Source organism: Sarcophilus harrisii, chromosome 2, assembly GCF_902635505.1.
Source record: "Sarcophilus harrisii chromosome 2, mSarHar1.11, whole genome shotgun sequence".
NCBI lineage: Eukaryota > Metazoa > Chordata > Mammalia > Dasyuromorphia > Dasyuridae > Sarcophilus > Sarcophilus harrisii.
The window spans coordinates 603,507,596-603,533,186 of record NC_045427.1 but is presented as its reverse complement, the minus strand read 5'-3'; the positions used below and the strand labels follow the sequence as shown (position 1 = coordinate 603,533,186).

Sequence of the window (25,591 nt, the reverse complement as noted above, 5' to 3'; positions counted from 1 at the left end):
ATAATAATAAACATAATGTTTATTGAATGGAACTGAAAGATAGAACTAGGATTTAAATCTCTTGCTAGATCCAATACTCTATTGCCCAGCTTCTTAAAGTGTGATTTGGGATCCCAGATAGGGTCTAATGTGGGGTTCATGAAGTTATGATTAGTAGATGTTTGAGTTGTATAAATATTTTAAATACCTATATGCCTGGGGTCATGTAAAAATTTCTGTGGAAAGGAGGTCTTAAGTAAAAAATGTTTAAGCCCTGCTCTGCTGTAAACCATGGCTAGCCATGGGGAAGATCGAAGGACATATGAAGCACAGGGAATAAACACATCAGGGGAATACACTGGGGGCTCCCAAATTCCTGAAATGTACCATGAAATGGGAGGGTTCAGTGAATGGATATTATTTTTATTGGTTTGCCTCTGAATCCAAATATCTCTGAGAGAAAACAGTCAACCATTTATTAAGCCACGAGTATTTAGTATTATATCAAGCCACAATTATTTATATTTAAATAGGGAGCCATAAGGGACCTCAAAATCCAAGCCCTTCCTTCTACAGAGAAGGAAACCAGGCTCTGGAGATGATAACTCAAATACTCAGTGTCATACAAGTCATAACTGATAACAGACTTTTTGAATAAGATCTTCAGATTCCCAACTCCTCAGGCTCCTTTATCTTCCTGGAAGGTGGGCAGAGGAAGGAGGTAAACATTAGCTTAAAGATATTACAGTTAACTGGCCTTCCATCATTACATTTGTATAACAATTTGAGATTCTTTCCAATGAGTAAAGTCTTTATGACATGAAGTAGTAGGCATCTACATCACAATAGCATAACTAATAGGATGAGGACAGAACCCTTATTGGAAACAGTCTGCTTGCTTGGAGATATTCTCCCCACCTAAGGGTGAAAGGCTGTTGGTAAGGTGGTTCTGCTGAAAGTCCAAACTGTCTTCTTACACTGAATAAACAGAACTTTGTCAGCCTTGACGACTTTATCAAAGTTCTGTTAATCCAGCTTCAGATCACTCAAACTTGGGGGTGGGGAGATATATTCAGAATATTTGAGTGTACTTGTTGCTGCCAAAATTTATGCAATTTTAAAAAATGGACTAGGAATGAAATTAAGAATCTAAGGTTGGTGTTAGCAAGTATTCCGTGGTAAATCTATGGGTGCTTCAAGAAAAATATTCAGAATATTTGTGTATACTCATTGCTGCCAACACCTATGCATTTAAAAAAAAATAGAAATAGGAATGAGATTAAAAATCTAAAGTGGTTTGGTGTTAGCAAGTACTCTGTCATAAATCTGTGGGTGCTTAGAATGTTTCCATTTAAAAATCTGGTCTGTGATTGAAACAATATGCCTCAATACTGATGCTTTTACAGGAAATCCCTATGGAGTCTGAATACTTGAAGAAGTGCTTGGGAGCATGCTTAGTTCAGGGTCTTGCTAAGGTGGTTGAGCATCGACCATCAGATCCAATAGAGTACCTGGCATTTTGGATTTATGAATACAGGAGAAAAATTGATGTTCGTCATCAGGTGTGTGTACATGGGGTCTGTTTTACTATTGATTTTCAGGATTCCCTGGAGTAACTGCATCTGTAGAAAAGTCCTAGGGATGTCCAGATTTCCTCTCTATACTGCATTTCAGGGACACCTGGACTCAATCTCAGAAAGAGAATCAGCAGGGCAACTTCAGGATAGAGTTGATTTCTTAGTCCCAACTCAACTCTCAAAGGTACTTTGGTTGCAGAAACTCCTGAAGTCAAGAATTTGCAATATAAATTTAGAGACTAACATCTGGTTTCAGAAACCTTATGGTTAGTGACTTGTCAACCACCTTCAGGATAGCAAAAAGCTTAGTCATAATCTCAAAGTTCTTTATTGGACTATAACTCCCCCTCCCTCGTCTTCCTCCCCTCCACTTACCCCGTCCATGTAGGCCAGACACTTTTATTAACAGGTAATCTAATTCTTTCAGTTCTTCTTTTGGATTTTTATAACAATAGAAAATGCTAGAGAAGTTTCAACTGAGTGAGGAGAAAATGGAAAGCCTTTTGGAACTGGAAATAGCACAAAAACTGAAAGCAGAGGAAATTCAGTTCCAGAAAAAACATGAAGAATATCAAAAAGTGAGTCACCTCCACTAGTTTCATTAAACTTTATGGCCCAACACCAAACTCAGTTCTTATTGCATATAATGATTGTATGTATTTAAAGAATCAAGGTTTTTTGTTTTTTTTGTTTTTTTGAAGTATTCAACATCCTTTTTTCCCTTTTTAATTTACAAATGTTACCATTTAATCCCCTTTTATTTTACAACATTTTGCAACAATATAGAACTTATTTTAAGAATAATGGTATTGGAGCCTCATCTAGGAAAAGTAAAAACAAAAGTTATAATACTTTCTATAATGATAACTTCTGTTTCATAAAATTAGAGGTTGACTGAAACCTTGGCAGTCATCTGGTCCAATTCTCAGATTTTACAAATGAGAACAGTAAAGGCCAAATGCATAAACTGATTTTCCCAAGATCACAAAGTAAAAGAATTGTAATCTAAAACCACATTGTTTCCAGTGTATTTGGTGACTTTTTAGTTTACAAAGTACTCTCAATAATTAATCTTTTCTAAACACTTCATTGAAAATAGTTGGTGTTTCCTTGACTTTACATCTTCATAGAATTTTTGTAGCATCTAATAAAAATCAAGATGCTTTTCTGTTGATTATCAGCTTTCAGATGGAAAAGTTACTTGTTTTACTCTGGTTTATTTCTTTCATATCTTTACATTTTAAGCATGTGTTATCTCAGCTTCTCGGAGCTCAAAATTATCTGCAGTGAAGAAAATAGTCTTTTTATTGGACTCCTCAGTATACTGATATCAGAGGAAACAAACTGGTTTTTACTATTGCAGTTTTTGTTGTTTTTGTTTCAGTCTTGACTTTTGATTTCATCATTCTAGGGAGGTTTCATCATGTAAACTCTTTCCACTAATGCAGATCTTCCATTCATCTGGAACTCTAATCTTAAAAAGTTTCCTAGAGAACTTGTCCATGTTTACAGAGTCAATATGTATCATCAGCAGTACTTGAACCCAGGATTTCTCCACTCCAGAGTCTGAACACTAGATTATGCTGGCTCCTTGAATTTCTAGAAATATGATGATTTTGTGCTTTTCCTCATACCTTATTGTTCTTTCCCTGAATAATACTATTTATTTTGGAAGTGAGGCAAAATGGAAATATTGGATTCCTTTCTTTGGTCATGTGCTATACTTATATCTATATATTCTTATATCTATAAATTAAGACTGACACCAGAATTCTACTGAAATTTAAAAATAGATAAGTGATAATTTTTTTTGCAATAGTAAAAGTACTAATCACTTTAAATTTTGTTTCTTCTCCCAGAAATTATTGATGGCGATTGTTTTTATTTTCCATTTACTTGCCTTGCCTTGGTCTGGATTAAATTTAAATAGAATGTTTGTTCCCAATTCTATGAGTCTTTGTTTATAACATCTCATGGGTTTATTGCATCATTATGTCACACAGTCTGAACATTTGTTCAATTGTTTGATGGCTTTTTTCAGCATATAAATTTATCAAGGTGGCAAATTTCATTTTTAAGAAATATTTTAGCAGCTCAATGTTAAAAACAGTTAAGTAGTACAGTAGAGCTCTGGGCATGCTGATAAAAAGACCTGAGTTCCAATCTAATTTCAGACACTTACTAATTATGTCCCCTTGGGCAAGTCAGTTAAATTCACTTATTTCATTTTAGGATTGTTAAGAGGATATCAAATGAGATAATTGTAAAGAGCTTAGCACAGTGATTGGCATACAGAAGGTGCTATAGAAATACTAGCTATTATCATAATCATTATTATTTATATGTAGTTATCACTGGTTTTGTTTTCTAGGTTTACTGAATTTTCTAGCAAATATGGCAAGGAAATTCAAGGAATTTAGTCTAATGAGGAGGATTTTTTAAAAAGCTAAATATTTATTTATCAAATATTTGTTGAGCAACAACTATGTACAAAGCACTTAAAAAATCTAATCTGCATATCAGGAAAGTCAATTCTTATAAAAGCTGTTCTTTGACTTTAAGACTGTTGCTTTACCTCAGGCCTCAGACACTGATATCTGACCAAAGGTGCCAAATATTGAGAGCACAGGTCAGTAGCCACACACTGCTAGGGATATAGAACTGAGCTGTAAAAGTATCCCATTAAAAACTCTTTACTTCAGAGTATTTATTATTTTTTTATGAATAAATTAGAAAGTATTGATTATGACTAGTTATCTAGAGACAGAGAGGAGAGTAGACCAGGCTTCTAGTTAGGTAAACAACTCTGATTCATTGTGGCTGTTATAACCCTGGACACAAATCATTTAAAATCTCAGTGCCCTCAAGCAAATCTTTCAGACTATATATTTTAGAAGCTTCCAGTCTTCATCAGGGATGAAGTTTTCTTCATTCATTGATGAAGTCATAGGACTAGATTTTTTTTTTAAGTCTAAATGGGTTAGTAGGAAATGCCAAAATAGAGCAAAGTTTCCAAATATCAAGGAAATGTCTGTGATATACTGAAAAAGCCCATTTGAATTTTTCATTTTGGTTGATATTAACACGATCATTAGATGATACAGATAATCCCATCATTAATGATCCCTTTGCCTGAATTTGTCTATAGTATATAAAAGATCAATTATTCTCTCTAATACTTTTTTTACTCAGATGCAGATTTCCTCCCTACCTCTTTTCTTGCCCATGCAGTCTAGAAAATATACACTGATCTATTAGTATTCTTCTGATTATGACTCCAAATAAAAGAACACAGAGTTTTTAAAGAGCCAGATACATTTCCTTTTTCTTTTATATCCTAATTACCAAAAAATACTAAAATTCAACCAAAGATAAGTTGTTGCTTTTTCTCAGAGTGCCAATAATTTCCAGAGACAGAGTAAAAATAACTCATGGTAGGAAAAGATGGAGAAGATGACTTGTTTTGGGATAGGCTGCATGCCTCCATAAAATTGTAGCATCCATTTATATTGCTTATCACACATTAACATTTTTTTTCCTTTCATCATTATTACTGTACTTTCTACTTTCCCCAAATATGGGATGAATTTACAGATTCCTATTTTCCCACAAGCCACACTGACCAACCAATAGGAATCCCCCTCTTTGTTTGAGGAGGTTCTTAGCAAGTTTCTCTCTCTTGCCCCTTCTTCTTTATTCATTGTTTATTTTGATTTTCACTGTTTAGAACGGTGTTCATTAAACAAAAGGCCATAGCATAGAGTTGGGGATCAAGGTAAACTCATCCTATCTCCACTGACTGTAAGATCAGCCAGAGAGTAAGAAGCCAACATAAGCACAGCCAACATAACCAAATTCCTCTTATTCCCTACCACTTCCTTACTGGGTACCTTTCTTGCTGTGCAGATGTCTTACATTGCCCCATCTTTAGCAGGTATCAGTCCCTCAGAGCAGCTGTGATCCTCAGAGCAGCTGTGAACTGAACTAACTGCTACCCTTAGGACCTGCATAGTTTCCACTGAGACAATTCTTCCTCCACTCCCTCTGTCTAGATAAACTTTTACTACAGCAGGTGCTTCCTGGGGAGTATTCTCTGTATTTGAGGAAAGTGACTGGTAAGAACTCTACCTAGTCTCTTTCTGAATAGGACAGAAGTGAATTATCTAGAACAACACAGGCATAGATAGATTGTGGTAGTCAATGGCACATTTTATTACATTGACTTTCTTTCCCTGCCCCACCCCAATCTTTTCATATTCCAAATTTCTCTCTCACTATCAAGGGCCCCACCACCATTCCAATTTTCCAATTGCCAGGTTTCTATTCCATTCGACTTCTCATTTACCCTCATCCTACATTCATATAAACATCTAGCTACCATATCTTAGTGCTTTTTCATATCTCTCACATCTGTTCCCTGGCTCCTATTTCCATAGCCACCACCACTCTCATTTAAGCCCTACTCTTCTCTCAACTAGGCTACTACCACAGCTTCCTAACTGGTTTTCTTGCATCATCTTTTCCCAATTAGTTCCATCCTCTATCCAGTTTTCAAAGTAATTTTCCTAAAGCAAAAGTCTGACCATCTTATTCTGTTACTTAATAAACCCCAGTAGTTCTCTTGATTCTAGAATCAAATATTATTTTAACATTCATCTTGTCATTTATACTTCTATTTTTATATAAGTTCTACAATGTATATAATTATTAGTACATAATTCTATAGTAAATCTATTTTTTATAAATAAGCTAAGATACACAATATTGGGGGTACATGCTCCAAATTTTTTTCTGATGTTACACAAGTCTAGGGATCATTGGTTTAATTTATTTAATGGATCTAGTTTGCAGTGCATTTAGTTTAGCTGTAAAAGGGAAAACAATGAGTAATAGATGAAAGTTCAAAGACCCAAAATTAGGCAAATTTGTTTCAAAGTATGTTGGACTTCCTAAAGAATAAAGATACCTTTTATTTGAGTAATTCAGAAAGAAGGTGAATGACCTTTATCAGGTCTTAGAACAAAAGTTCTTTTTCAAGTTAAGTTTTGGACTCAGTTGCCACTAAAATCCTTTCCAACTGTCACATCATATGGTTATTTAAAGTATGGTCTAAAAATTCCTTAGCTGTGGGATTTCAAATTGTATTTTAAAAATATATTTTATCATCTTGCTATCATCTTGATAAGTTCAAAATCCCAATGCCAAATCTACCTAAGAGGAGTGACCTTATTCTCAGTCAGTCAACCCACATTTACTGAGGAACTACTACTATGTACAAAGGTGCTACACTTCAGACTACTTGAATAATACCTAACATTTGTATAGTGTTTTACAGTTTAAAATCACTATTTTTTATTTGATCATTTCTTCCCCAATCCTATAAGATAAGGAACATGAAGGAATTAATTATACTACTCCAATCCCTGTCTTTAAATAAGTATTTTAAATATAAAATAATAATCTTTTAAAAATAAGTATAATGAAAATTCAGAGAGATAAAAACTTTTGTCTTACAGTTACATCTATTAAGATGACATTTAGGGATAAAACTCAGGTTTAATGATTCCTACTCAAATTTTCTCTCTATTGCCTTTTTTTATTGAATGGAAATTCTTGCTATTTTAAAGACATAGGCTACTATCTATATCCATACTTTGAATCCTAATCTATATATTTAATAAGGAATCCAAGTTTTACAATTCAGAAGCTTATATATATAAGTATCTTAGAAAAATCAAAAGATAGATATTAAACCACTTACTGATTTTTTCTTCTTTCTAGAAAACAATTTTGGAAACTTATCCAGAACAGAAACCTCGCGTGTGGCAGGACAAGTTTGGAGTCCTGACATTGCCCCCTCTTGAAGAAATAGATGAGTCTTTATTAAGCATTAATGTGAATATTTTTTTAAATACTAGTGAAAATGGAACCTTTCCTCCATATTTTAATAATCAGCTTTTCTTCTTGAATATTTATCTGTTAACATCAAAAATTTATGCATATATTAGGATAACCTTTTGCTAGTGTAGAGTCTTAAGATAAGTGAGTTTTCTATTTTAAAAATGTTTCATTGGTTAGGGATATCACCAAACCATAACTCAGACCTCCACATAATCTTCTTTCTTGAGCCTATTTTGAGATGAAAAAATATAAGATAAAATAGGAAGGTATTGTATAAATTACATGAAAAGAGCAAAGACCTAATCCTGCCCTATTTAATAAAAAAATTTTCCCTCAGTTCCACAGAAATGAATGCAATAGGGGCAGGATAGTCATATTATTATCATTCCAAAGTAAGCATCTCTATTGAGAGAAATGTAAATCAGAACTATTCTGAGGTTTCACTTCATACCAAACAATTGACAAAAAATGACAAGATGGAAAGAGTCAATGTTATAGGAGTTTACATATATGGCATTGGGTATTAAAAAAAGTTAAATGGATTTTCTAAAAAATAAAGTCTATATCAAGCAAGCTGATTTCAGAAAGGTCTGGAAAGACATTAACTGATACTAAGTGAAGTAAGCAGAACCAGGAGAACATTGTACATAGTAACAGCAAGATTATGTGATGATCAACTATTCTCGATTTAGCTCTTCTCAGGTATCTAGTGATTCAAGACAATTCTAATAACCCTGGGATGGAAAAATCAAATACTATTAAGTATAAAAAAATCTACATCAAGAAAACTTTGGTGTGAATAAAAACAACATCAAATAATATTATGGGTAAAATAATTATTTTCAAAGAATTTTTCTTTTCTAATGATAAGAGAAATAACAGAAGAAATTATACTTAGTATTCATTATGTGATCAAATCTGAGCTAGGTGCCATGAGAGAAAAAAAGATATATGGCTTAGTGTCTGACTTCAAGTATCTTACAACTTAATTGGGGAATTGAAATACATGCAACAATTGTGTACTAGGAAATCAGTGAGTAGTTAAACATATTTGGCCATATTATGGGACTATAAGATTTTTTGGGAGGAGAGGAAGGAAGACATGAAATAGGAAGGAAGACACTGAAGCAAACATTATAATTGTGGGGAAAGGAACAGTATGATTAGCTAAACAGAATAGTGATAGTGTGATGTAATGGAAATGACCCTTGATTTAGTTAGAGTCAAAGAACCTAAATTTGACTCCCAGTTACTGCCTTGCGTGATTTAATCTCACTTGGGTCTAGATTCCTCAAGCTTAAAATGAAGTTATATTAGCTTTCAAAGACAAGATTCTTGTTGAAGAAAACTGGGAAATATGGAAAGTATGACTCAAGTTCAGTTTTCAAAAGATGACTTTAGATTTGATAATAGTGGTCCATAGAATCAGCACCAAAGTGGGTAGCCTTGAAGTCAGGAAAAACAAGTTTCAAATCCCATTCTTACCATTTAATAGCTTATGACCCTGGTTAAGGCAGTTGACTTTTATATGGCTCAGTCATCTCTGTAAAATGATCTACCCAGTAATAATGTTCTGATCTGTAAGGATACAAAGAATTCCAACACCTGGAATTTCCTTTGCTGATAAAATCTCAGTTCCAGTTCCAGATATTTATGTATTTGCTAGGTAATGAATAGCATGATGAAAGTAGTGGGTTTTGTTTTTGTTTTTGTTTTTGTTTTTTTAAGATTAACCTAGCAGGAATACACAATACATCAAAGGGGAGACACAGGAGAATTAAGAGAAAACACACTGAGGTTGCTGTCATGTAGGCATATTATAATGTTAAGCATGAATGGAATGGCAATATAACTAAAACACAAAGGGAAAATATGACTTATTTCAGAGGAAGAATAGAACTTGATGACTAGTGGAAGAGGATAAAAAAAGAGAAATCCAGGAGTCATTAATTTCTTCTTTCTTTCAACAAACATTACCTGCTGTGCTAGATATTCATAGTTGCATGTATAAAATAGAATCCTTAATCTTGAGTTTATGGTCTTGTTGGGCAAATAAGATCAATAAGTGTGAAATAGTAAATAGCAATAAAAGACGATATGTGAAAAGTTGTATAAAAATTGGTTTGTGAGAAAGATTATAGATTGAGATGAGCAGAGAAGACTTCAAGAAGCAGGTGAAGCTTGAACTGGACTTGGAAGGATAAGTAGGATTTGGGTAGGGAAAAGGAGACGGGAAAACTTCTTAGCTTCTCTTTTAAACAAAATTTTTTAAAATAGGTAATGGTGAAGTCCTCAAATTTTCTATAACATATACAAATATGGGGGTAGTTCGTAAAAGTGGTATAAGTTTTATGAAAAAAAAAAACTTTTTTCTCTGTCATGTTTAGAAAGAAAATTCATCCAAAACAGACGGCAATGAAGAAAATTTATCTGCATCTGATAATGTTACCAAGACTGAATAATCTCAAAAAAAAAAAAAAAAAAACTGATCCAGGTAATTCATGGCCTAAAATAGTATGGGAGAAAAGTAGGTAGGGGAGAAAGGTTGGTAATTCCTAAGCAAGTTTTTTTTGTTTTTTTTTTTCCCTATGAAGGCCACTCAGAGTCTGACTCTATCAAAATTCACCAAAGTTTTTCTCTCACTAGGGAAAATGTCCAGCATAAAGTCACTGCTCAAAATGAAGTGAAGAAATATCTCCTGGATTAAATTTTCCTTTAACATCTAAATCAGGAAATAGATCATTCTAATGATGCTTTTCTTAAAGTAGCCAACTAAGAAACAGGTCAATCAGTTGAAGTCTTGCCTAAAGATGAGGATTGAGTCAGACACTGCCCTAGGTTTTATAAAAAGGTGACATCAAATATCCAGCAGAAGTCCTGGCCAGAATTCACTTCATCTGTTTCTATAACATTTTTTTCTAACACATTTTCTAACAATCAATTTGTAAATGAAATTTTAGAACACAAAATTGCTTGGAAATTGGTCATTAATAATTTTATTGTAATAAATAGTAAAGAGGAGGCTTCTAGCAATCTTTTCTAGTTTAACTAGAAGAGGGAAAAGCTTTCTTGAAGAATCACTCAGAACCTATCCCTGAAATCCAAGATGGGAAATATTGGTATGAAATTTTTTTAAAAATCTGGCACTGACCAAGAGGCTCTTTAAAGATTTCTTAACTTGACCTTGTGCTATTGTTAGATAGAAAAGAAGTAGAATTTTTTTTTTTTATTCTATAGAACAAAAGATGACTAGCTTGGGGGAGATGGGAAGAGAAATAGCCCACCCTGAATAATGAATTAGTCAGAGAATTTCATATGATCACTAAGGCCATTAGCCAAAGCTTAGAACTATATATCTTCTAATGAACTCTTAATACTCTTTGTAAGTTTATGCTTTTGTTCATTAAAATCATAAACTCTTTAAAAATCATTTAACTCCATATAGGAATCTCCTCTACAACAATCCTAATGAGTAGTCATTCATGAACCCTTCTAGTATTCTATCTTTTAAATATTTTGTGTCCATTCTGATTTTATAATCCCACCCCCCACAAAAAAATCTAAAAAAAAAATGTCAAAAGTCAGGTCACACAAGAATAACATAACCAAAATAAGACTAGTACCTAAAATATTATATGGTTTCAGTCCTTTCCTTCAAACTATTCAGATTTGGGTGTATTGTTTTTTGGTATGTGTGTCTTGTTACTGTTGTTTTTGTTTTTTCAGGGATGGAGGTCTGGGACTTCATTTTTATAAGGAACAACTAGTGAAGAAACTACTACCAACTGTTCTGTAATTTAATAGTTTTAGAAAGTTGTTTGAGGTACTAAGTACCTGCAGAATATACATATATGTATAAATATACACATATATATGTGTATATATATATATATATATATATATATATACAGATAAAGAAAAATCTATATATGAAACAGGACAGCCCAGTGGGTAGAGATCTGGCCTCTGAGTTACTATGACTTTGGTTCATCTACTGACTCAACATATATGATGTGTAATCTTAGACAAATTAATTCCCCACCTCTCCAGGTGTCTAAGTTATTAAAACTATAATTTGCAAAATATTTGTAGAACTACATTGGCGGAAGTTTCCCCACTAAGAGCTCCCCACACCAGCAAAAATTATAGATATAGAGTCCCTCAAATCAGAACATACACGTCTAACTCCTTCATTTTTCAAGTGAGGAAATTGAGGCCCGGAGTGGACAAAGTATATTGTCATATGGCTAATGATGCAAAAGATTAAGAAATTCTCTTTTTTACTTTAACCCTGTTCTCATTGTTAAATTCCTTGTTGCCCAATCTTGGCTTGTCAATAGACTATCAATTATGTAGTGACTGAAACAGTACCTGAGGATTCATCAAAATGTGTTAGTTTCTTGTCTTCAAATAATATACACTATGTTGACATTCCCTTCAATGCATATTTTAAGCACTTTTAGTAAAGAACAGGGCTTCTTAAACTTTTTCTATTTGCAAACCCTCTTAACCCGGGGAAATTTTACTTGTCTCCAGATATAGAGGTGTACAAATCAAGCATTTACTGATAATCATCATTTAATAACCCCCACATTCAGTTACAAGACTCCATTTGGGTCATGAACCACATTTTAAGAAGCTGGGGTATAAGAGCAGAGTGCTAGGCACTTGGTGAAAAGCAAGTTTGAGTAGAGTTTATGATCCATGCTTGACTGTCTTAAATCAAGATCATATACATTTAAAATGACTATGATATATTAATAGAATATGTTAAGTATTGTAAAGATATATCAAATAATACTATGTAGATTCTGAGGTGAGAAAGTGGGAAAGATTATCATTCCCTATTTCAGGGAAAGAGGAAGAAGTAGCATTTGACTTAGATTTTCAAATATAAGCAGAACCTCTCGACAGTTGAAGGGAAGAAAAAACATTTCTAACATAGGGAATAATGTGACCAGAAGTAGGGAGATAAGAGAATATGTTTAGGTTTAGAGATTTAGATTTAGAGTGAGTTCTAGATGAATTACCTCATTTGATCATCTTAATATCTATATCCCTGTGAGTCAAGTACTAAAAGTATTATTTGCATTGCACAAATAAGGAAATTGATGCTCTGAGAAATTGAGTGACTTGCTAAAAATCTACAGTGTGGGAGGGAGAATCTGAATCTCTCTTGAATCTAAATCTAGTGTTCATTGTACTTTGTCCCAACCAATGTAAAATAGCAAGAAAAAACTCAAAATTTAACCATTAAAATTTTGAAATCAATTATCTAAGTGATCTTAGGAAAAATCCTGACACAAATAGATTTGACTGAGACATATTTGATATGGTCAGACATGAAGGGAAATGGAAACCCTGTCAATCATTCCCTACAATTGTACTATTAGTTATGAAGGAAGGGTACAATACACAGCTGAGAAATCTTTTTGTTAGGAGAAGCCACTGAATCACAAGAAAAGCAATCAACCAAAAATCACATAGTTGAAAAACATCTTTTTTTTTTGTAATGTTTTGGGTTTTTTAATTGAAAAAAATCTTTCAATCATTTGTTTTAAATTTAAAAATAGATATCACATATCACAAAATTATTCTGAAGATTTAACAAATTAGAAATCTGGGGAGCTAAACTTGTGATTTTATCAGTATGGGGAATTTTCTTACTTTCACTGTTCTGCAACTTACAATCTTAACAGACTTATCTTGGGGGTACTGAAAAGTTAAGTGACATTCCTAAGATCACCCTGTCAGGTGAGTTGAAGAAAGGAATAAAACTCGGGTCTCCCTGACTTAGAGGACAGAACTCAATGTACAGAAAATGTACAGAACTATTTAAACTACATGTCATCTCAACAAATTCCTATTTTTAAAAAAAGACATAAGATTATACTTCTAAAAAACCATACATAATTTAAATAAATCAGAGAAAGACATTTTGGTGGACTCAGAACCAGATCTGGGTTCAAATCTTTCTTTTAACACTTTCTTGTCATCTGATCATGGGCAATTAGGCACCTCTCTGAGCCTCACTTTCTTCATTTGTAAAACTGAATAAAAACACATATTTGCTATCTGCCTTCCATGATTTTTGTGAAGAAAGTGATTTGTAAATTATAAGGAGATATAAAACAATAGAATAGATGATATAATATCTCACTAAATATACAAGGAACTGATACAAGATAGTAGAAAAATAGTCAAAGTGGTGACATACTAATAGTATATAAACAATCAATCTGGAAGTCTTGCTATTGGAAATATATGCCATGGAAAATTACTTAGTTTAATAAAACTACACAGATCAGTGAAAAACAGGAAACAGTTTAAATTCCTTGTATTAATAAAATGGCCAAACAAGGTAATATATTAGTATATCTCAATGAAAGAAATAAATCATCATCATAAGGAATGACAAAACACAATGGCAAAATAGAAATAGATAATTCTGTGGAATGATGCAAAGTGAAACAAGCTAAATTAGTGATATTTCATGTGTTCTATATATACACACACATAAATATACTAACAATTATATAAAAATACTTGTCTATATATCTGAATGTATAAGTATTAAAAACAGTTTTAAGTTACTATAAATACACATAATGTATGCACATTCTATTGTAATTTAACACAATTTTGCATTTAGCACAAAATTGTCAAAAAAAAACCAATTTGATTTTATTTAGTGAAGACAACTAAAGAAAGGGTAGAAGGGGGGAAGATGGGGAGGAGGAAAATAAACATTATAGAACATTTCTTTAGCACTAATAATATACTATATGGTGGAAGGAATAAAACACTAAGATAAAAGCCTAGACCAGTCTAGACCTTACTGTTCTTAAAATATGATTAGGGAGCCATAAACATTTTTAAATGGTAATACAGTATTATGAATGACATTTGAATGATACTGTGGTTTCCTTGGTGGAGGGAATGGAACTGACGTAAGTCAAAAGAAAGGTAGGACGACTTAGATTAGAGGTACTGAAGAGAGAAACATGATTACTCAGAAATGTTTAATAAATAAAAATACAAGACAACATAGATGATGCTGATTTGTGGTTTTCTAAGGCAAAATGTGGCAATCGGGGATAATAAGGTTTTTATTTGAGTTTAACTACTGTCTTAGATGTTCAAAAAGAAGGACAGAGAACACTGTCAAGGAGAACAATGTGAATTAAGGCAGGAGGGCATGTTATGGATTGAAGGGTAGACCAGTCAGATTGAACCCTATCATTGATGTAGAAGAACCGGTTGGATAGGTAGAGTGGAACCAGATTGGAAGATGCTGAATGCCAAGCTAGCAGCAGGAAAAGAAAGAAAAGGACAGAAATAGATAGACTTCATGACATATTTCCCATATTATCTTGCAGCCTTTTACAATATTTCCAATATTTAAAAGGCATGTTATATTTTTGGTCCATATAAGCATAAATAATTATCATGTCTTAATGCTTGACTTACAGATGGAGTGAATCTTACCTGAGGATCAGCTATCCAGTTCAAAAGCTGGAATTTCTCCATGAATCCAGTGTCCTCACTGGAGAAACAAATATCAACTTTATATCCTCCTGGTCAGTAGTATAATGTTATTTTTAGAAAACTAAAATTAAAAAAAACTAAGTATTGCGTTGGAAATTCTGGCTTCTGATTTAATCATGTAGATACCTTACCATGAATCCACCTTCCACATGATGAGATCCCAGGAACAGAGAGACATCATGCTAAGAAAGAAGCAGGTTGGTGGGGGAGATGGATAATGGGGATCATGGGAAGATGAAGGGAGAGATAGGGAAAGAAAGGGGAGAAAGTTTCTTTTCCATCCCAAAGCCCTTTAGAGGCCATGGGCAACATCATAGTATATTTTTGGGGGGAAGCAATGGGTCCTTAGGCTCTCAGATAATCTGAACCCAGTTCTAGTTTTACCACTTATTATTAGTGTATTATATCAAATACAGGGCTGTTAGATGATCCAGTAAATAAGATACAGGGCTTGGAGTCAGAAAGACATCTCCCTGAGTTCAAATCTAACCATAGATACTTACTATCTGTGTGACTCTCTGCAAGTCACTTAATCCTGTTTGCCTCAGATCCTCATCTGTAAAGTAAACTGGAAAAGGAAATGACAGCCCACTTTAGTATCTTTCCCAATAAAATCCCAAATGGGATCATGGAGAGTCAGAGTCAACTGAAAGTTGGTATTTCCTTCAGTTATGATTTTTAAGTATTATTTCTGAGACAGTCTATAAGCTTCTATAAAACATACAAAAAAGAATCCCTGCTTTAGGTCTCCTGACTTATTAATCTTTAAACATTTTTCATGATATCCCTTCCTTGTTCAAAAATTTTCCACTGCTCTTATACCCGCTATTTTAAATCTCTGCCCAGTATTCAAGACTGCCTATGCAATGTTACTTCTCACATTCTCCAACACTGTTCTTCAATGTTGGCCAAGTGCATGTTTATGCCTGTTTTTTGCTTTCTCTTGTGGTGCTTACCCGTCTGCAATATCCTCTCTTCTCCCTTCTGTCTATCCAGATCTTATCTAATCTTCAAGACCCAGCTCAACTTTTGCATCTTTAATGAAGCTCTCTGAATATTCTATTATTGGTTTTATTGCTAACATTATTATTAATGTAGTTCATACATGATCCAGGAATTTTATACTCAAGGGATGCTAGAAATAATCATGGAATATGTCATTGTCACTGGCTGTCAATAGGAATCATGTCAACTAATGAGCACTAGTCTCATCATCACAGATTCACAGATTAGCCTAAAACTGCTCAGCCATTAATACACAAGCAGATTAGTAAGCCAGCAAACTACAAGATAGATCTTCTTCCTCCCAGTGCCTTCCAGTGACACAACAAGTAGAGAAGGTATCAGAACGCAATGCAAAGTGTATTGCTACTTTGGGCAGATAGGACTAAAAGTGTATACTAGCCCATTATTATTTCCCTTGTCACCTACTAAATAGGAAATAATTTTCAACTGGATCCCTTAAATGGCCCAGTGTAGTTTGTGGTCTTAGTATATGGTGATTCTAAATTGAATATGGAGAAAACAAAATACAAGCTCCCAATCTAATTTTAGCACTTAAGCTGCAACCATGGTTCAATCTATTTTTTTCAGTTAATCAGACACAATAAGTATCATGGCCCTACTCTGTGCTTGGTTTGATCCTTGGCATTGAGATGAAGTAATTCCCACTCAATTAAAAAAAAAAAAAAAGAAAAGAAAACTGCTTACTAGCTTATGACTTCAGGCTAGTAGTTAGTCCCTCTCAGCCCAGTACTTATCTTTAATAATAATAATAGCTAGTATTTATAAAGCACTTTGAGATGTGCAATTTGGTTTGATCCTTACAACCCTGGGAAATAGATTCTATTATCATTCCCATTTTACAGTTGAAGAAACTAAATATCATTACTACATAGCATTAGATTTAATTGTTTTCCCATTTCATCAACTTTCTCAATCAAATGTGCACCCAGTTAAATAGAGTTTTCTGAACCACTTGAATTCTGCTTAAAGAAACCAAAATTCCTACATTTCAACTCCAGAGAATGTATTTTAGCCTCACCAAGCCAGGTTCTAATTAAGGATGCAAAGGATATAATGAAATTGTAATCAAAAATTGTGTCTTCTCTAGCCAAACCAAATTTTGATGAATGTCAAAAGAAAGTTAAGATAAACATTGTTGGCTACCAAGTTTGTTTGTTTTTTTCCTAAGTATTCTGATTTAGAAATCTCTAAATAGTAGAAGTAGAAGGGGTTGTAGAAATCATTCTAATACAAGACCTTCATTTTCTAGATTAGGAAGCTGAGGTCCAGAGAAAATAAATGCCTTGTGTTAGATTGCACAGTTAGTGTCACAGCAAGCAGTAGAACCCAAATGTCATGAATTTCAACACGGAGCTCTTCTCTACTTACCACAGTGCCTTCTATTTGAAGAAATATTGATTTTCATTTTGCAGATTAAGAATCAGACTGCCATGATGATCAAACACCTAGTGAGTTTTTATACACAGTTTGTTGTTGTTCAGTCATTTTTTAATCCTGTCCAATCTCTTGTAATCCCTATTGGAGTTTTCTTGTCAAAGATATTAGAGTGGTTTGAGATTTTCTTCTTCAGATCATTTTACAGATAAGGAAACTAAGTAAACAGGGTTAAATGACTTGCCACCCACACATCTAATAAGTGGTCTGAGGCTGGATTTGGACTCCGGAAGATAGTCTTCCTGAGTCCAGGCCTAGCGCTCTATTCACTGCATTAACTTAAGAAAATAAAATAAGGCAAGTTTCTTGCCTTCTAAAAAAAGCTTGGCTTTATTAAACCAAATGAGACACTGAAGTTTAGTATAAGAGTAGTCACTACTGTTGTAAATATAGCTACCACTTTTGCTTTAACATTCCAAATTATTTAAGGAGTCAAGATAAACTTGAGCCTTTTTTACAAGTCATATCACCTTATCAAGTCTTGGCTCAGTCATAAAAATAATCACGATCATTATTTATCAAGAAGTTGAATCACTAAAACTTCCTTAGTGAGCTTCCTTAGGTATTGTTTAGTCATTTTATTTTTATCTCTTTAATCATACTACAATACTTGGCATACAGTAAGTGCTTAATAAATACTTAATGATTAATTGACTACATTAAATCTATACATTAATTCTGGTACTATTGTGATTTTTATTATACTGGTACAGCCCAGCCCCTGAGTATAGAATAACACTCCAACTATTTAAGTCCCTTTTGATTTCCTTAGGGATCATTTTGTAATTGAATCTATATAAATAATAAGTAAATTTTGGTAGATTCATCCCTAAATGTTTTATATATTTTATAGATATTTTGAATGGGATTTCCTTTTTTATCTTTGCTTCTTGGATTTAGAAGTATTGATTTTTATAGTCTGCAAATTTACAGAAACTACTCATTCTCTGTTTCTTTGCTTATTCTTTAGGATTTTCTAAATAAATCATTTTAAAAGCAAGTAAAGATGGTTTTGTCTCTTCTTTGCCTATCTTATGCCATTAATTTATTTTGCATGTTTTATTGTTAATGCTAGAATCTATATAATTATATTAGATATTCATGGGGAGGGGAATATCCTCAGTAAATCAGTCAACTAGCATTTACTATATGCCAAGTACTATTCTAAGCAGTGGGAAAAGGAAACAGTCTCTGTCCTTAAGGAGCTTTTATTCTAAAGATACATATTAAAAAAAACTGAATTCCCTCAAACCAAAGATTTGAGAGTTATCCCCTGGTCACATGTATTGTTCTTTACTTATACTCCTGTTACCTTTTCTAAGATTATGTCCCCGAGAGACCTTGTATATGTGCAAGAGGAGGTTCTCATTTTGGGGGGTGGTAGGGGATTTATAACAACTGCTCTTGCCATATCTTCTCAGTAAATCCCTTTACTAAAAGCTTCTATTGTTCAATAATAAGAACATTATATGAGGTCATCAGTAACTGTACTAGAAATACCAGTGACTATCAGGGATATAACTAGAATCCAGAACAGAAGCAGCAGCCACTCGCTGTGGACCTGGTCTGCAAATGCAAGTGGCCATATCTAAAAAGTTACTACCTCTGTGACTCTAGTTAGATTACATGCCTCCATGGGCCTTGTTTATCTTATCAAAAAAATTGGAATGGTTAAGCTAAATGACCTCGAAAGGGACTTCCAGTTCCAAATATATGACCTTATAGTTTATTGCACTACATTGTTCTCTTAGGCCAGTGCTAAGTTAGATTTTGCAACTGGTTCAAGATCAAATAGGTTTTGATGCTGGGGCCTTCACTGGCTATTTTTTTTTTTCTCAAAAGTGAAGCTTAATGTAGTAGACAAACTGTGAAAATCATCTTACACAAGATGTAGACTTTATGGAGAGACATAAAGGCCACTAGTCAATAATACATCGGGGAAGACGCAATTTGAAAGGAAGAGATTAGAGAAAAAATGGGAAAGGAAAAAATAATTTGGTAACAAGGATATTTGCTTTGACAAGAAGACTTGAAGGAGAGAAAAGGAACAACAAAACACATCCTATTAATCCATTTGTACAGATGGACAGTCACCTCCTGGCGTGCCTTATGTTAGTCTAGGACAATTTTCTTTTTTATCCCAAAGTATTATCATTAAGTATTGAAAACGAAGCTGGCTTTTGGGAAGCTAACTGGTCCACGGCCCGGCTGTGCAGAAATGGAGTCATTCCATCCTCAAATCTGCACTCACCCTCAGCAGCAGCGAATTCCTCCCCGATTTCCTCCTGCAATCAATCCAACCTATTATCTTCGCACTACGCAGGTAAATCGTGACTAAGGAACCTGAGCTCCCCGCTGGAATAGCGTGTTTCGTTGCTAAGTAACGGTGACTGCGATTGCGCTTGCGCTCTTTGAAGATTAATGTTTTGTCCAGTGGCTATGGCTACGGAGCGGGACCAAAGCCGAAAAGAGTTTGTCTCCAGCTTCTGCTCGTGTGTTGCTGTGCCCGTGCCTTAATGGCTCATCGCTTGCTTTTGTCCCTTTCTCGCTGTGGGAAACACTCTGGTTTTCTAACCCTAACCCTAATCCCAACAGGCCCCAATAAAGTACCTGGCACCTTGGCTTTGCCAGCGCCGGCAAAGTTTAATTGAAGAAAGTCTATAATTATACACATGATGTCAGGATTGTACACAGTGAATTATGGTGCTCGGAAAAGTCCTGGAATTATTTACCATCCTCACTCACTTTCCCACGTATATTACATTATAATTATAATTCTGGAATTAGGAGTTTACCAAAATGCCCAAACATCCACCAAACACACACCCAAGACAATGACCATCTGAAATTGCTCTCAAAGATCCTTTTTTTAAAAATTCAATTATCAAGTATTTGTTATTTCCCCTCTCTGATTTCCATCCTTATTCAATGAAAAAATAAACTTGTAACACAGAAGGGCGATACACAAGTTTGTGAAAAATAAAACAAATTCCCACAATGACTGTCTAAAAATGTGTCTTATTCTATATATTCTAACACCTCTCCTTCAAGAAGAAATGGATGGCATTCTTCATCTATCATCCAGAAACATGATTGATGATTGCATTGATTAGAATTCTTAAGTCATTCAATATTATTTTCACAATTGTATTGTTAGGATATAAATTGTTTTTCGGCTCATTTTGTCTTCCCAAGTTTCTCATCATCATTATTTACATCACAATAGTATTCCATTACATTCATATACCATAATGTATTTGTCCAATTGGTGGAAATCCCCTTGAGTTTCCAGTTTTCCCCCAAGATCCCTGAAACTGGGATGTGGTTTAGGGTAGAGGTATAAGGTGAAGGGGAAAGAACATGCATTTATTAAATTGCTACCATGTGCTAGGCACAGTGTTAAGTGTTTTACAAATATCTCATTTGATCCTCACAACAACTGTGAGAAATAGATAATATTATTATTCCTTTTTTTACAGTTGAGGAGTTACTCAACAGGGAGCTAAATTTTTGAGGTTAACAGACTAAGTGACTTGCTTAAAGTTACATGGCTAAGAAGTGTCTGAGGCTGGATATGAATTTAGGTCTTCCTAAATCCTAGCAATCCAAAGCTCTATTCACTGAAGTCATATTTTTGAGGAACTTCCACTATCAATCAAAAGCCACTTGTGTAGCATTCCATACATAGCTATACTACCTGCTTTCTGAAGCAGTTTGTTAATTTTCTGGTATGTTTTGGATCTTTCTCATAAGAGAGATTGTTAAAGAAGATGCAGCTGTAATGGAAATGTACAGAGATTCCAAAGAAATTTAAATGAAAAGATTCAAGTTGAGTTTAATTCAATACTAGTCAACATTTGAGGTATTTAAAAAAATAGCAGACCTGTGACAATGTTATCTAAATATTATCTTTCAGCTTTGGTTATTTCTCCTGTTTGTGATAAAGATTTTTTCTATTGTTGGATGTATCAAGATCCCATTTCTTTAACCCTCTTAAAGTGTCTACACGTTGCTATTAATATCTCTTGTCCATAAGAAAAAGTTTAAAATTTTAGCTCCCTAAACATTTTGAAAAAATACACCAATTTATATATAGGAATTTAATGTTTTAGGCTCACCATAATATTACCATCTAAATATTTTATAAAAGAATATTTGTATGACATTGAACAAATTGTTTTACCTCTTTGGGCAACAGTTTCATTGTAAATCTAGGACTTTTCTACCCTCAATTGATATAATCATAAAAACCCTAGGAATTAGAAGAAATTAAACAGGTAAAGAATTTTAAGATGTTCAATCTGGAAGAAATGTTCTGATCACTGAATAAAGATAATTGAAGACATAAACACATATAGTTGTGATTAGTTAGAAGAGTAAGAGAAGTCTTTTAGTCTATGTATGATACAACAAGCCAATTCAATAATAAGTATTCTAGCCATGAGTTGAGCACTAATTCAATCCAATGGGGAAGAACTCTGATGAAATTGTCTTGGGTTTGGGGCAGTGAGGAAGGTTAGGGTTTCTCTCCTTGAATAGGTGATGATTTTATGAACTTCCAAAAGTTAAAAGATCCAAAATTCCCAACCACATCAGTAGCAGTATCTTTTGATAGGTGGTGGCTAATGATTCTAAAAGTTCAGCAGAGATATACATAATAGGTACTTCAAAGGACTTTCAGTAACTAGAGGCTATTAATTTACCATTTAGCCTTTTGTATTTTCTAAGTTTGAGTCTGATCTCTCCAAAGACCTTTTGTGTAAAAGGGGAGAGTGTACCTCTATTTGGGACACTGTTTCTATAACAAGTCTTTATATACTGGCTTAAAAAAATGCCCTTTCTCAAAGCCAGTTACATCAATGGGGAAGGCATCAGTGGGCAGGCTTATGAATGTTAATACAAGAAAACCATTATTCTTTAAAAATCTTGCTCCCTCAAATAGTATAGTAACTACAATCTAGAGATGTACTTCACTAATATGAGTGTGATTTCAGAAAGTGGCTCCTGAGAGAATGCTCAGGAGGGAGCATTCCTGTAAAATGGGGGAGTGGAAACTAGATGATTTCTAAGATTTCTTGATTTCTAATGACCTTTAAACCTTGTGACTCAAACACTTGGTAACTCTTGTCATTTAAATTCTCTGGGAACATTCATATGGAGATGTCTAAGTATTTTTAGGTAAAGATCAAGAAGAGATCAGGGATAGAAATATATATTTAGAAGTCATCTGCATCCTGGCAATAGTTGAAGTTATGGGAATGAATGAGACAATCAGGGGGAAAGTGTAAAAAATCAAAGATAGAAACACTAACCTTAAGGAGAGGATCCGGGAAGAGTTCAAGATGATTGATGGATTGTTTGAAAGGTGGGAACAGAACAAAAAGAATGCTGTCCCCGAAGCCAAGTGAACAAAAATTCTCCACAAGAAAGGGAGTCAACTGTGTCCAAGTGTGGTAGACAAGTAAGTGAGGATGATAGCATTTTTTAAAAGCCATTGTTTGAAAGGGATTATGAGGTCACTGAACATCTTTTAAGAGAGCAGTACAAAAGGCAAATTGCAAGTGACTGGTGAAGGAAAGGACAACTGGATTTATAGCCAACTTGAAAAGAGCTTTGTTAGTAAAATGGGAAAGAGAAATTGGATAGTAATAAATTGACTAAAAAATAAAGAAGGGGTGTGTGTGTGTGTGTGTGTGTGTGTGTGTGTGTGTGTATAGTACAGGTTTAGATGTAAAATCTTCCAATTCCCATTCATTCAGATCCTGGGTCCACAGAGTATAGTTGCTACATCAGCTGTAACACCTCACAGCATACTAAAGGTGGCTCTAAGAAGTTCAGGTAGTTTTCTAATGTTATTGCCCATAAATTCCTCTAGATGCTCCTCCCCTTTCCATAATCATCAATTGAAATCAGTTAGCCAGCTAAACTTACTTAGGTAGTAAATAGTAACAACATTTAGTATCAAATATCCCCCCCCCAAAGTCTATGATATACTCTCCCATCACTATATACAGAATCCAGTGGAAAGTGGGATTAAGAGGATGGAGCACATGTGGTTGAGGGATACCTCAAGAGCTCCTAGATGCTGAAAATCCCTTTTTCCCTTTCTTAGGAAACATGGAGTAGATTTTCTCCTGGCCTCCTTACAAAATTTTGAGGTTTCCTCTCCTTATCTAGTTTGTTCTTTGCTCCTATATAGATGCTGACAGTTCTCCCATATGTACTGCTAGAATTTGAATATTGATGAAAAAGTCTGTATTCTGTGACTCCCAATCCTTCATTGTCAAGGAGGTGGAAACCAAGCCTGAGAACAGGGATAAAATCAAAACTTTCCTCCTTCCCTCATAAATGATTCATTCTTAGAAAATGACCTAGAACTTCTCTCTTCTGTATCATTATTCTTCCAAGTTCCCTTTTCCAAACTAGCCTGCTGAAGTGCAAACCCCTCAGAGCAGGACCAAGTCCCTCAACCAACTTAGATGACTTGTTAAACCTAATTAAAATACCTATGATTGATTCGGGGAGGAAAATCTAGGCTTTGTTCATACTTCTGATAGATTCAATAAAGGTATAGTCTCACCTGATTATTTTATCAAATATATGTGAGGTGTGATTGATTGATTCAATTCATCTCTACTCTTATACTCCCCCTCCTCGAGTTTTATTATTTATTTCCTTCAGCAAATCTAATGGAGTATGATTTGGCAAAGTCCAAAGTTCCACCTGAATCTTAGATAGCGCTTTAGTGACTTGGGGAGGTTCTGCCTTAGATTTTTTTAACCCTTTCTCCACTGCTTTGTACTAGCCCTCAAGAAAAGTCTATATGATAGTTCATAATAAAATTAATGGTTAATATTCTTCCATATTTCCAAATATAAACCAATACAAGTTTAGCAGACAAATATAATTTACCAAATTCTAATAGGCAAATCATCTAAATTGGTGCTTATAAAGAGGTTCATTCCAAATAATTAAAAGGAAAAAAAGGAAATAGAAGAGGAAATGACTCCCTTCCAGTGTTCTCTGAGCATGAAGGGGGAAAAATGCTTTTAGGGACATAAGATTAATTGGAAGTCACTCCCTCACCCTTCAAATGAAAAACCAAACTAGTTTGCCTTGGTGCTCATATAGCAGGACAGGTCCATGAGTCTATGGGTCTAGGGTCCTTGTTCTTTCTTCCCCCACCAAGGGACCTTGCTACACAGATGGGTACTAAATGATTCAACAAGAATAGCACTGAGTTCAGCGAGCACCAGATCACTTATTCTCTCCTTTTCCCACTAAGCCTTTCTATTATGGACCCTCCATAAAGTCCAAGTTTGATCAAGACTAACTTACCAAAAAAAAAAAAAAAAAAAAAAGAAGTAAAACTTCCTACTTTCAAAGGAAAGCTTGGTCCCTAAGAAATCTCAGAACATATGAAGCTTTTCTTAAGTCAGTCCTTGGCCTTTAAGTGAGAAAACAAATTTTCTTCAGTGAAAACTCTTCCATGATTCTTCTGTGTGCTAAGTCATCCAACTGGGGTCCAGAAAAAAATCTTTCTTCATAGAATATGCCAAAATTTCTGCAGGGGTCCTTGTTCCATAGGCAATCCCTTTGTTGATACAGGTAAATTTCCTCTGGATCCCTATTCCAAAGGTCACTTGAATCTTTTCTCAATCGATCCATGCCATTGTCAAGACAATTCAAATTGATTTCTAACTCAGAACAGATTAATTGATAGAAAACGTTCTGAGAACCCCCCCAAAAGTGTGGGGGCTCCCCAAAAGTGATTTATAATGATAATAGCTGATTTTGATATAGCACTTATTAAATGTTAGTCACTGTGCCAAGTACTTTACATTTAACTCATTTAGTACAACAACCCTTGGAGATAGATGCTATATATTATCCTCATTTTACAGATGAGAAAACTGAAGCAAATAGAGGTTAAATGATTTGCCCAGTGACAGATAATTTGCTTATTAGAACTCAGTACTAATACTTGAGTTAAAATTTTATTATTTGAATATTTGAAAATATATTTGAATGTATGGAAGAATGTTAATTACCAAATTTGTTATGAAATATAATTTAATTTTGAATACATTGAAGCCAAATTTGAATTCAGAGCTTCCTAATTCCAG

The 25,591-nt window shown here is 34.1% G+C and overlaps 2 protein-coding genes across 5 annotated transcripts in view; one reads left to right on the top strand and one right to left on the bottom strand.

The window, feature by feature from the left end:
• The window catches only part of DYDC1 (DPY30 domain containing 1), a 45,693-nt gene extending 22,761 nt beyond the window's left edge, over positions 1-22,932 (bottom strand). For 3 of the 4 annotated variants that reach the window (XM_012540737.2, XM_003758887.3, XM_012540740.2), the window contains exon 1: positions 22,778-22,932. The gene's annotated coding sequence lies outside the window, so the exon portion shown is untranslated. The remainder of the gene's footprint in view (positions 1-22,777) is intronic. The other variant, XM_023495448.2, reaches the window with a different exon arrangement.
• DYDC2 (DPY30 domain containing 2) lies at positions 847-15,129 on the top strand. Its single transcript, XM_031956369.1, has 6 exons — positions 847-917; positions 1,386-1,541; positions 2,012-2,134; positions 7,338-7,451; positions 9,845-9,951; positions 14,930-15,129. The coding sequence occupies exons 2-5, from the start codon at positions 1,395-1,397 to the stop codon at positions 9,917-9,919; spliced, it is 459 nt and encodes a 152-aa protein (XP_031812229.1). The 5' UTR covers positions 847-917; positions 1,386-1,394; the 3' UTR covers positions 9,920-9,951; positions 14,930-15,129.
• Positions 22,933-25,591: the final 2,659 nt, after the last annotated feature.